At 36.0% G+C, this 12,179-nt stretch overlaps 1 protein-coding gene across 1 annotated transcript; it reads right to left on the bottom strand.

Moving 5' to 3' along the window:
• Window positions 1–10,279: 10,279 nt before the first annotated feature.
• On the bottom strand, window positions 10,280–11,203 carry LOC134375970 (olfactory receptor 6M1-like). The gene has a single exon (XM_063094684.1). It carries the CDS (start codon window positions 11,201–11,203, stop codon window positions 10,280–10,282), a length of 924 nt encoding a protein of 307 aa, XP_062950754.1.
• Between the last annotated feature and the right edge of the window lie 976 nt (window positions 11,204–12,179).

Below are 12,179 nucleotides of genomic sequence, written 5' to 3'. Positions count from 1 at the left end.
TTTGTGGTTCTAAAGAATTTTAGATTGTTTATTCTATTTCTGCAAAGATTGCCATTGGAATTTTGATGAAGATTACATAGAATATGTTAATCATTGTGGAAATTATGGCCATTTTAACAATATTAATTATTCTAATTCATGAATGTAGAACATATTTTCATTTATCTGTATATTCTTTAATTTTATTTAACAAAGTATCATAATTTTCTTCATACAAGTCTTTCATCTTTTTTATTTTTTTTTGGATTGGTAAGGGGATCGCAGCCCTTGGCACAGTGTTGTCTGCACCACACTCAGCCAGTGAGCGCACCAGCCATCCCTATATAGGATTCGAACCCATGGCATAGGCGCTACCAGCGCCACACTCTCCCGAGTGAGCCACAGGGCTAGCCCAAATCTTTCATCTTTTTAGGTAAGATTATCCCTGAGTATTTTATTATCTTTTTGCTATTGTAAATGTAGTTTTAAAATTTTTTTTCAGATAGTTTATTGTTTGTTTATAAAAACATCACTGATTCTTGTACATTGATTTTGTATTCTTCAATTTACTATATTGGTGTGCCAGTATAGTAACACTTTTTTGTGAAGTCGTTAGGGTTTTCTATGTATATGATCATGGCACCTGCAAATAAAGATAATTTTACTTCTTCCTTTCTGATTAGTTATCTTTTTTTTTTTTTTTCTTATGTTATTGCTCTGGCTAAGACTTCCAGTACTGTGTTGAGAAAAAGTGATGAGAGTGGGAATCTTTGCTTGTACTGACTCAAGAGTGAAGGCCTTTAAATTTTCCTCATGGATTATGATAACTGTAGAGTTTAATGTGGCCTATATCGTGTTCAGGTAAATTATTTCTATACCTTTTGTTGATAGTTTTAATAAGAATAAATGTTGAACCTTGTCAAACTGAGGAGCTCCAATATAACCTAGTGCACCCATCAGTGTCACAGGGCATTCGTCGGTGCCAACAGGCCTGGCAAGGGTTATCACCCCAGCCAAAGAATGACAGGGTACCCAGGTGCTTCCCCCAAGAACATGAGAGCTTGCCCATGATCCTGATGAACCAACACAGTGTCACTAACTTCAGCAAGAAATCACTAAGTGCCCTAGTGACAAGGCCACAGAGGTTTTTACATGCAGTTTCAACACTGAGTATGGCTGAGCTACCCACACTGAGACCATACTACTGCATCTACCCAGAACCAATTCTAGAACACCCCACTCAACAGTCAGTATAAAACACATCTACAGGAGGAATTCTCTGCCCTCAAAGCCCATTCCAGAGTAATAGAAGAAGCAACTGCACTACCAGATGACTAGACATCAATGAAGAGATATTAGAGACAGAAGAAAACAAGAAAACATAACAGCACTGATGGAATATGATTCTCAAGTACCAGACCAAATAGATCAGGAAGCCCTTGAAATCGATAAAAAGGAGCTCTGAGCAACAATCTTAAGGAAACTCTATGAGATACAAGAACACTCAAATTAATGGAGAAACAGTATGTGCTAAATAAAAATGTGTATTATTTTGTTGTTGTTGTTGGGTGAAAATTTCTATATACAACTACACTTGAACAAGTTCATGAAAAAATGTAATTTAAAGGTTATACAAACCATTTTATAAACTTTTTGAAGGCTCCTGTGTATCTATTAAGTCCATTGGTTTTATAGTGTTGCTGATGTAAGCTATTTCTTTACTGATTTTCTGATGGATGTTCTATTTATTATTCGAAGAGGAGTTTTGAAGTACCCTAGTATAAATGTGTTGCTATCAAATTCTTCCACAGATATGTCAATATTTGCTTTATATATTTAAGTGGTCTAGGTTTGGATACATGTATATTTATTTATTTGTTTTTTGGAAGGTGCATCTGTGGTTTTATAAAAAAAATTATTGAAATTGATTATACATATTTGTGGCATAAAGAGTTAAATATTAATACTTACATATAATATGTGATTATCAAGTTAGGATAGCTAGCATATTCATTGCTACAAAACATAATCAATTTTTTCTGTTGAAGATGTTTGATCCCCAGTCTTTCCCTGTATTTTAGTCATTGGATAACATACAGAAAGTTAATGTTAATTATCTGTGCCCAGCTTGACTACACATCAACAAAACTTATTTTCCTTAACTAGCTGTTTTGTGCCCATTAACCCATTTCTTTATATTCCCCTCTCCCCTTTTACCTGTCTCTAGTAACCACAGTTCTATTTTATACTTTTGAAAGTTTTTTGTAATTCTTTCTTTCTTTCTTTTCTCTCTCTCTTTCTTTCCTTCTTTCTTTCTTTCTTTCTTTCTTCTTTCTTCCTTTCCTTCCTTCTTTCTTTCTTCTTTCTTCCTTTCCTTCCTTCTTTCTTTCTTCCTCTCTCTCTCTCTCCCCCCTTCCTTCCTTCCTTCTTGCTTTCTTTCTTATTTATTTTCTATAGTTATTTATGTTTAGCTTCCACTTATGAGTGAGGATATGTGGTATGTCTCTTTCTATGCCTGGCTTATCGCACTTAACATAATTCTCTCCAAGCTCATCCAGGCTGCTGCAAATGACAGAATTTCATTCTTTTTTATGGCTGAATAGTATTTCATTATGCATAAATACCACATTTTCCTATCTAGTTTTCCATTGATGAACATTTGAGTTGATTTCATAACTTGGCTATTGTAAATAGAGCTGTGATAAACATGGGAATGCTGGTATTCCTTTGACATAGTGTTTTCCATTTCTTTGGAAACACATATCCAGTAATGGGATTGCTGGATAGTATGGTAGTTCCATCTATAGTTATTTGAGAAACTTCCATGCTGTTTTCCATAATGTCTGTACTAATTTATAGTCCCACCAGTAGTTTATAAATGATTCCTTTTCTCCACATCTTTCTCTAGCCTGTTGCTTCAGGTCTCTTTTGTATTTTTTACTTCATTGAGTGAAGCCTTCAATTCCAGAAGTTCTGCTCTAATCTTCTTAAGGTATTTATCTCTTCATTAAATTCCTCCTTCAAATCCTAAATTGTTTTTCTTATTTTGTTGTGTTGTCTATCTGAGTTTTCTTTTATTTCATTGAGTTTCCTCAGGATTGTTGCTTGGAATTCCTTTTTATTTATTTCAAAGATTTCCTGCTGTTTGGGATCTGGTACTAGAGAATTATTATATTTCTTTGAGGGTGTCATGTTTTCTTGCTTTTTTTATCATAATTTTCACACACTTATGTTGATGTCTGGGTACCTGGTAGAGCAACTGCTTCATCTTATACTATTGAGTGGCTTTTGAGGAGAGAGACTCTTTCCTTTATATGAGTTTTGTATTAGGCATTGGGTAGGCTGTCTTAATTTTGGTTCTGGGTAGACCCAGTAGTGTTGTTTCTGTGTGGTTACTTCAAATCACAGTTGCTTGCAACTGCCTCTGTGGCCTAGACACTATGGCACTCAGTAGTTCTTTAATGAAATGAATGACAGTGTGTTGTGTTGTTGCATCATGAGCAAGATTGTGAGCTCTTGGATGAAGCACCTGGGTGCCCAGTCTCTCCTTATCTGAGGTGGGTGACCCTGGGTGGACTTACTGGTATACCAGCCAGTGTAATCCTGATAGGTGAGATGGAGCGTTCTGGAGGTCCTCAGCTTGAATGGACAAACCTAGGCAGGATTTCTGGGTGTCAGGATTAGGTCCTTAAGCTTAGGGAAACAATGAGGTGCTCAGCAGCCCCTCAACTAGAGTGGGTGACACAGTGGGGTCATGGGCCCTAGGTGGAGCCCTATACGACCAGGAGAGGCATTGGGATACTTTGTAGCTTTTCTGTTAAAGTGGGTGACACTGAGTGAGGTCACTGGATTTGTGTGATGGCCCTGTACCCTAAGAAGGGGCACTGAGTTGTTGTGCAGCACGACTGTTTAAGGGTACTACTCTGGGTGATTATGTTGACAGATTTTTGGTGGAACTCTTTACCCACAACAGGGATATGGGGGCCTTCTATAAGCTGTTCTTGTGGAGTGGTCTCTGGGTAGGCAGGCAGCTGTGACCCTGAGAGGTTCAAGGACACTCTGGCTCTCTTTAGCTAAGCTTAAGAGTTGCTCTGCACAAGGTTGTTGGGGCTGTGGGTCAGCTGACATGTCCCAAAAGAGATGTGGATCCTTCTGAATCCCCCCTGCTGGGGCAGGCAGTGCAGGGCAGACTCACTTGTGCTAAAGGCATATGTCTGTGCCCACGATAGGCACCACCACCTCCTCAGGGTAACTGGTAGTTATGAGAGGTCATGATTAGGTGGCTTTCTGGCTCTGTAAAGAGTGTATGCTGATACCCTCTGTCCTGAGGGTGGCACCCTTCCTGTTATCAAGGCACAATACTCCCAGAGCAATCATGTGGCCTCATGGATGTGAAACTGCTGCCAAATTCAAATCAAAATAATGCCCTCAGGTGTTGGGACCAATCCCAAGTTTCAATATTTCATTGCAACAGCCTGGGGCCCAGGGAGTGGGTGTGGCTCCACATGTGTCCCTCCCTAGGTCAACATAGCAGTGTGGGCCCAGTGAGCAGTTCCCACCACCAGGTTCACGGACACAGGGACAGCACAAATTTCCCTGTGTGTTGGGCTGCTGGCTGACAGAGCTCACTCACACACCTCATTCTTGCAGGGAAAGACTCTTCTTGGGTCCTTGCTGCTCCCAATTGGGGATTTGGGTGGTGGTGGCTAGAAATTTTCTTTTGTGCTCTATTTGACTATGATGAGTTTCTGCACTCATTAATGTTGTCACTGCTCCTTTGAGGTATTCCAGTTTTCTCTCTTTACCTTTTCATCCATGTGTAGTTTTGTGTAGAGCTAGGTCTAAATCTCACAGACCCCTCGAGCCTGTTGTCCAGACTGGGTCAGAAACCCTTCATGCACAGGAGCTGTGGGTGAAGAAACAATGGGCTTTATTTTTATTTTTATTTATTTTATTTACTTAATCATTTTTCATTTTTTTTTACTTCTCAAAATACATTGTAATTGATTTTCATGCCTCTTTACCCATTCCTTTCCATGCCCACCCCTCCCCTCCCCACATCATATCTGTTCACTTGCCTTAAATAGTTCAAGGAATTTTTGTGGTTATTCTGTCTTCTCCCCTCCCCCATTTGTTTGTGCATTTATTTATTTATTTATTTATTAGCGCCTACAAATAAGTGAGAACATGTGGTATTTCTCTTTCTGTGCCTGACTTGTTTCACTTAATATAATTTTCTCTGAGTCCATTCACGTTTTTGAGAATGGTAGGATTTCATTCTCTTCTATAGCAGAGTCATATTCGATTGTGTAGATGTACCACAGTCTCCTTATCCACTCATCAGGTGATAGACATTTGGGCTGGTTCCAGCTCTTGGCTGTTGTATATAGACCCACAATAAACACTGGAGTACAGGTATCCCTTTGACATGATGATTTCCATTCTTCTAGGTATACTCCCAGCAGTGGAATAGCTGGGTCATATGGTAGATCTGTCTGTAATTGTTTGAGGAACCTCCATATCATTTTCCATAAAGGCTGCACCATTTTGCAGCCCTACCAACAGTGTATGAGAGTTCCTTTTTCTTCACAACCTCTTCAGCACTTATCATTCTCAGTCTTTTGGATATTAGCCATCCTAATTGGAGTGAGATGTTATCTCAAAGTGGTCTTGATTTGCATTTACCAGATGCTGAGTGAGGTTGAGCATTTTTTCATGTGTCTGTTGGCCATTCATAAATTTTCCTCTGAAAATGCCTATTCAGCTCCTTTGCCCATTTTTTAATTGGGTTATTTGTTTTTTTTACTGTTAAGTTGTTTGACTTCCTTGTATATTCTGGATATTAATCTTTTGTCAGATGTCTATTTTCCAAGTATTTTCTCCCACTCTGTTGGTTGTTTTTCTATTCTGTTGATTGTTTCTTTTGCTGTGCAGAAGTTTTTTACTTTGATATAATGTTTATTTTGCCTTTAGTTGCTTGTGCTTTTTGGGTCCTATTTACAAATTCTGTACACACTCCTACCTCCTGGAGTGTTTCCCATCTGTTTTCTTTAAGGAGTTTCATTGTTTAAGGATGCATATTTAATTCTTTAATCCATTTTGAGTTGATTTTGGTATATGGTGAAATGTACTGGTCTAGTTTCATTCTCCTACATATGAGTAACCAGTTTTCACATCACCACTTGTCGAAAAGGCAGTCTCTTCCCCAGTATGTAGATTTGCTGCCTTTGTCAAAGATCAAATGGCTGTAGGCATATGGATTGATTTCTGGGTTCTCTATTTTATTCCATTGATCCATGTGTCTATTTTTATGCCAGTACCATGCTGTTTGGGTTATTATATCTTTGTAATATAGTTTAAAATCAGGTAGTGTTATGCCTCCAGCTTTATTTTTTTTTGCTCAGGATTGCTTTGGCTATGTGTGGTCTTTTGCTGCCTGTTCCATATAAATGCCTGGATAGCTTTCTATCTCAGAGAAAAATATCATTGGGACTTTGATGGGTACTGCATTGAATCTGTAGATCACTTTGGGTTATATGGACATTTTCACAATGTTGATTCTTCCAATCCAATAGCATGGGACATCTTTCCTTTTTCTTGTGTTCTCTTTAATTTCTCTCAGCAGTGGTTTGCAGTTCTCTTGGAAGAGATTTTTCACATCCTTGGTCAGCTTTATTCCTAAGTATTTTATTTTTTTGGTGGCTATTGTAAATGGTCTAGCTTTCTTGATTTCTTTTTCTGCATGTTCACTGTTGGAGTATAGAAATGCTACTGACTTTTGTGTGTTGATTTTCTATCCTGCAACTTTGCTGAAATCATTTATCAACTCTAAGAATTTTTTTATAGAGGCTTTAGGCTGTTCAACATATAGGATCATATCATCTGCATATAGGAACTACTTGACTTCATCCTTTCGAATCCAGATGCCCTTTATTTCCTTCTCTTCTCTGATTGCTCTGGCTAGTACTTCCAACACTATGTTGAATAGGAGTGGTGAGAGTGGGCATTCTTGTCTAGTTCCTGTTTTTAAGGGAAAAACTTTCACCTTTTTCTGGTAACAATAGGCTTTATTTTTAGATGCGAGCTCTGCGGACCAGCAGTTCAGAGCCACTGCCTCACATACCAAAGTACACACAAAAGCAGCAACAAGCCAAAGGGTATACTGGCATGCATGTGCACTAACTCTACTCGCACACAACATGTTATAAAGGATATGCCGTATTATACCCAGCCAGAACTGAAGTGAGGGGGCCTACTAAACTACTCCATTTTCCTCACATTATGTATTCTCTATCTTTGTGGGAGAGATGACAAATGCATCCTTCTAGTTGACCATCTTTCTCCAGCCACCTGGTTGTATATATCTTTATAATTGTTATGTCTTCCTGCTAAATTGACACTTTTATATTATAATGATGTTTTTTGTCTCTGGAGACAGTTTTACGCTTAAAAATCTGTTTTGTCTGTTATAATTACAAACACTCTTGCTTTATTTCCCATTTCCATAAAATATTTTCTTCCATTCCTTCACTTTTACTTCATATGTCTTTAAATATAAATTGAGTCTCCTGAAGAAGGCATATTTCCAGATTTTGGTTTTTTGTTTATCACCTACTCTACACCTTTTGGTTGGTGAGTTTAATCTATTTACATTTAAGGTAGTTATTATTAGGTGAATAGTTACTATTATCATCTTGTTAATTGTTTGCTCTTTATTTGGCATTTGTTTTGTCCTTTTTTCCTCCTGCTGTTTTTCTTTGTTATTTAGTAACTTTGTTGTAGTAATTTTTGTTGTTTTTCTCTTTATATTTTGTTTATCCTATATTTTTATATCTGTTTTTCATTAGCTTGAGGCTTTCATAAAATATATTTTAGTTCTAGTCTTCTATTTTAAGTTGATAACAACTTAATTTTATTTTCATACTAAAACTATACTTTTATCCCCCTCACACTTTCTGTTCTCTTAATGTTTGCTCTTTTTTTGGAATTCTGGATTTATAAATACATTTTTATCTTTTAGATTTACATTAAGCCTAAAGCAAATTGTTCACCAAAATTACAGTATTATATTAATTTGTACATATCTATGCATTCACCTTCACTGGTGATAATGCTTTCATATGCTTTTGTGTTGTTATTTAGGATGTTTTCCTTTTGATTTTAAAAACTCCCTTAAGAATTTTATGTAAGTCAGGTCTAGTGGTAACAGGGTGTTTTTATTTGTTTGGGAATTACTTTATTTCCATTTAATTTTTGAAAGATAATTTTGTCCAGCACAGTAATTTTGGAAGCATTTATTTTTTCTTTCAGCACTTTGAATATATCATCTTACTCTCTCCCGCCTTGCAAAGTTTCTGTTGAGAATCTGCTAATTGTCCTGCTGGGATTTTCTTATGTGTGACAATTGCTTTCCTTTTGTTGCTTTCAAAATTCTTTCTTTATCATTGATTTTGGACTATTTGAGTGCAGTGTGTTGTGGTGAATATCTATTGATATTCAGCCTATTCATGGTTCTTTTGGCATCTTGGATTCAAATGCTTTTTTCCCTGGCCACATTTAGGAAGGTTTCTGCCTTTTTAAAAATTAATATTTTGACCTGTTTCTCATTCTTTGCTCTTTGTGAAACTCCCATAAAGCCTATATTGTTTCACTTGATAGTGTCCCATAAATTATGTCATCTTCCTTCATACATTTTTTAAAGATTTTTTCCTTCTTGTTTCTCTGTCTCGATCATTTTAAATGATCTATGAGCTTGCTGCTTGTTTTCTCAGGGTGATTGAATCTATTGTTAAGCTCTCCATTGAACTTTTTTTTAGTTCAGTCATTGTATTCTGTAACTCTAGAATTTGTCCTGTTTTTATGGTTTCCATTTTTTAACTTTTAATTTACTTTATTAATTTTTTAAAATTTTGTATGTCTGTGTTCTCTTGGAAATTTTATCTTAAGTTTTGGTTTATAACACTTAGGCTAGTATGTGCTTAGATGTTTTTGTATTTATAATAATATTCTTTAGGTTGCACTATATATTTTTCTGAAAATCTAGAATTTAAAAAATATGAATTGAAAATTATTTAGTCACTTTCTTCATATTTATTGTCTTTCATAATTCCACTCTTTCTTCTCCAAATAGAACTATAATTATACACATTAGAACATGTCATATTGTGATAGGGCTCCCTGTGGTGCTGCTAATTTTTCTTCTATTGTTTTTTCTTCTGTCCTTCAGGTTAAATAATTTATGGGCAGGTGGTAAATTTTCCATTATTCTGCTATCTGTATCAGCAGTTTAGGTGTACACCATACTTCCTGGAGCTATCAGTATTATTCGTTCTAAAACAGAATTTCTAATATTACCAATTTCTGGAATTTGTTTTCTGGCTTGTACAAAAATGTTCTTCTCTTTGTCCTTGACAAATCCATTTTCTGAATTTGCTCCAATTTTTCTCTTCAATTATCATCTATTGGTTTTCTTCTTCCCTCATTATAGATGTTGGCATTGGCTTTCCTGAATTACCCTAATACTACTTTGTAAAAGATTTGTACTTAAAGAAGGTAGGGAAGATTAAAAAAAAAAAAGAAATATTTTAAGCACTTTATTTATAAACTTCTAATCCAAATAGCAAATGTCATAAGTAAAATTGAACTGAAATGAAAAATAAAGAAAAATTTAATGATCTGTATGTTATCCCAAAGTAAGACAATATCTAAGCCCATACTTAAATTTCTCAAATTATATTCAAAGATTAAATTATTGTATAAGTATGTGTGTGTTAAGAGGAGAGATGCCCTGAGAACTTTTCTTTTTAGGATCACAGAGGTAAACTGACATAAATACACAAAAATAAATGTATCAGAATATTTCAAAAAGTTTATGGAAAACTAGATTTAAAAGATAATACAAATCTTTCCATCAGCCTTTTGGAGTACCCACGTGTGTGTGTGTGTGTGTCTGTGTGTGTGCATATATACACGTACATATATATTCTCCATCAAGTAATATATGCAATTGTGTTTTTTAATTAATATGGTACTGTTACTTTATCACTCCTACCTACCACCACTTTCTTTTATCACCTACAATAAAAATTTTTATTACTGTAACACAATATGCAAAACCTAAATTGAATATAAAACCAGTGTATTTTCTTATCAAAAGTAGAGTTATTTTCATAAATTTGACCACCAATTAATTAACAAATATCATGAGACTTTTCTGGAATTGGTGAGTCGAAGATACCTAGAATTAATATAATTCTCAAAGAAAAATCTGTCACTTGGACCTCATCCCCATGAGCAAGATTCATCCCTTGACCAAGTCTTTCAGTGCATCTTTCATGGCTTTGTTGCGAAGACTGAAGATGAAGGGACTCAGGAGTGGCGTGATGACCGTAGAGAGGATGAAAAGAATCTTGTTGAGGTGCAGGCTGCTCTTCTGTGAGGGGCGGACGTAGACAAAGATGGAGATCCCATAGCCCATGGAGACCACAGTGAAGTGCGAAGCACAGGTTGAAAAGGCTTTGCGCTGACCTTGGCCTGACGGTATCTTCAGGATAGTGGAGATGATGTAAACATAGGAGACAACTGTGAGTGAGAGGGAGCTGATGAACAGGACAAGGGAGCTGAGGAAGTCCAGCAGCTCAATAATACGGACGTCAGCACAGGCCAAGTGGAGGAGTGGGGCACTGTCACAGAAAAAGTGATCAATCACATTGGGGCCACAGTAGGGAAGTCCTGCCTTAAGGACTGTAGATGGGAGGATGAGGAGAAAGCCACCCACCCAGGAGAGGATGACAAGACGGACACAGAGTGAGCTGGTCATGATCACAGGGTACTGAAGGGGGCTGCAGATGGCCACATAGCGGTCATAGGACATGACAGCGAAAAGAATAAACTCAGTGCATCCAGAGAGGAAGTAGAAATAGGACTGTACAGAGCATCCACCAAGTGAAATGCTCTTCCTCTCTGAGAGAAACCCTGCTAGCATCTTGGGAACTGCACAGGTTGTGGTTAAAATTTCACTGAAAGAGTAATTGCTGAGGAAGAAGTACATGGGTACCTGGAGCCTGTAATCCACCAATATGAGGGTGATAATAAGTGTGTTTCCAAGGAGTGTCACCAAGTAAGCCAGTAAGAAAGTCAAGAAGAGAAGACCTCCAAGGGCTCTGGTGGTTGGTATCCCCACAAGAATAAATTCAGTCACGAATGTCCAATTCCCCCTTTCCATGCTTTATGGCACTTTTACTGTAAAGAGAGTTGTAGAAGAATTAAGATGATTCAGTCAATTACAAAATTCAGGACAAATTTAAATTGCTTTAGTCATGGCCTTGTTTCTAGCAAAACTGAGTAACTGATTAAAATTACTGTTGGGTACAATATTTTCTACAAAAATCCAGGTTAGGATATATGGATATCTGGTTTTCTAAATCAAAAAATAAATAAGGTATACATATTTGCAAAATTGTTGACAGTTTGTAATCATTTAAAAAATTATCTTTGATCAGAACAAGTGAATATTTAATTAAAGTTTGGGTCTCAGTCTCTGATAAAAAATTGCTAAAATAAGCCTTTGCTTATAAAGATCAGTACCAATAATGCCTTTATCTAGCATAAGTTTGCAATGACTTGGCAAAGGGATTAACAAAAGATCCTCAGTTTTGAAAAATAAACATATAAAAATAAGTACAATAATATAAACCATAGAAATATTATATGATTCTGGCATCAATGGACATACCAAATGTGATTATCTCAATAAAAAAATAGAAATATTGACATAAGCCTAATCTACTTATTAAATAACAAATAAAATAGCCAAATAACATATTGAAAATATTAATCATAGCATCCATAGGAGCAATAATTGTATCAATTAACATAAATATATTAAGTGGTATATGTCTCAGATTAAAATACAAAACTTTATGAAATTTGCAAGAGACACACACAAAATATACTGGCTCAAAATGTAAAAATAATGAAATAAATATTGGTATAAACATATCAGAAAACACTTGAAAATTGAAAAGTATGGTAATATTAATGGCAGAAAAAAATAGTATTCGAGGCAAAGAAAACAAAGTTAGACAAAAAGCAGAGCCCATGTGGGAAAATATTAAAGTTTCCAGTGAAGTTCAAAATATCATGAAACTATTTGACTGAAGGTATCACATAAAATTTATGACAGGCAATTTTTAGAAATA

This window comes from Cynocephalus volans, chromosome 4 (genome assembly GCF_027409185.1).
Source record: "Cynocephalus volans isolate mCynVol1 chromosome 4, mCynVol1.pri, whole genome shotgun sequence".
In the NCBI taxonomy this organism is placed as follows: Eukaryota; Metazoa; Chordata; class Mammalia; order Dermoptera; family Cynocephalidae; genus Cynocephalus; species Cynocephalus volans.
Note: the sequence above shows the minus strand (reverse complement) of the source record. Positions and strands in the feature narration are given on the sequence as shown.

Bases quoted from the DNA above. Each gene is read 5' to 3' on its own strand.
- LOC134375970 (XM_063094684.1), bottom strand. From the start codon at position 11,203: ATGGAAAGGGGGAATTGGACATTCGTGACTGAATTTATTCTTGTGGGG.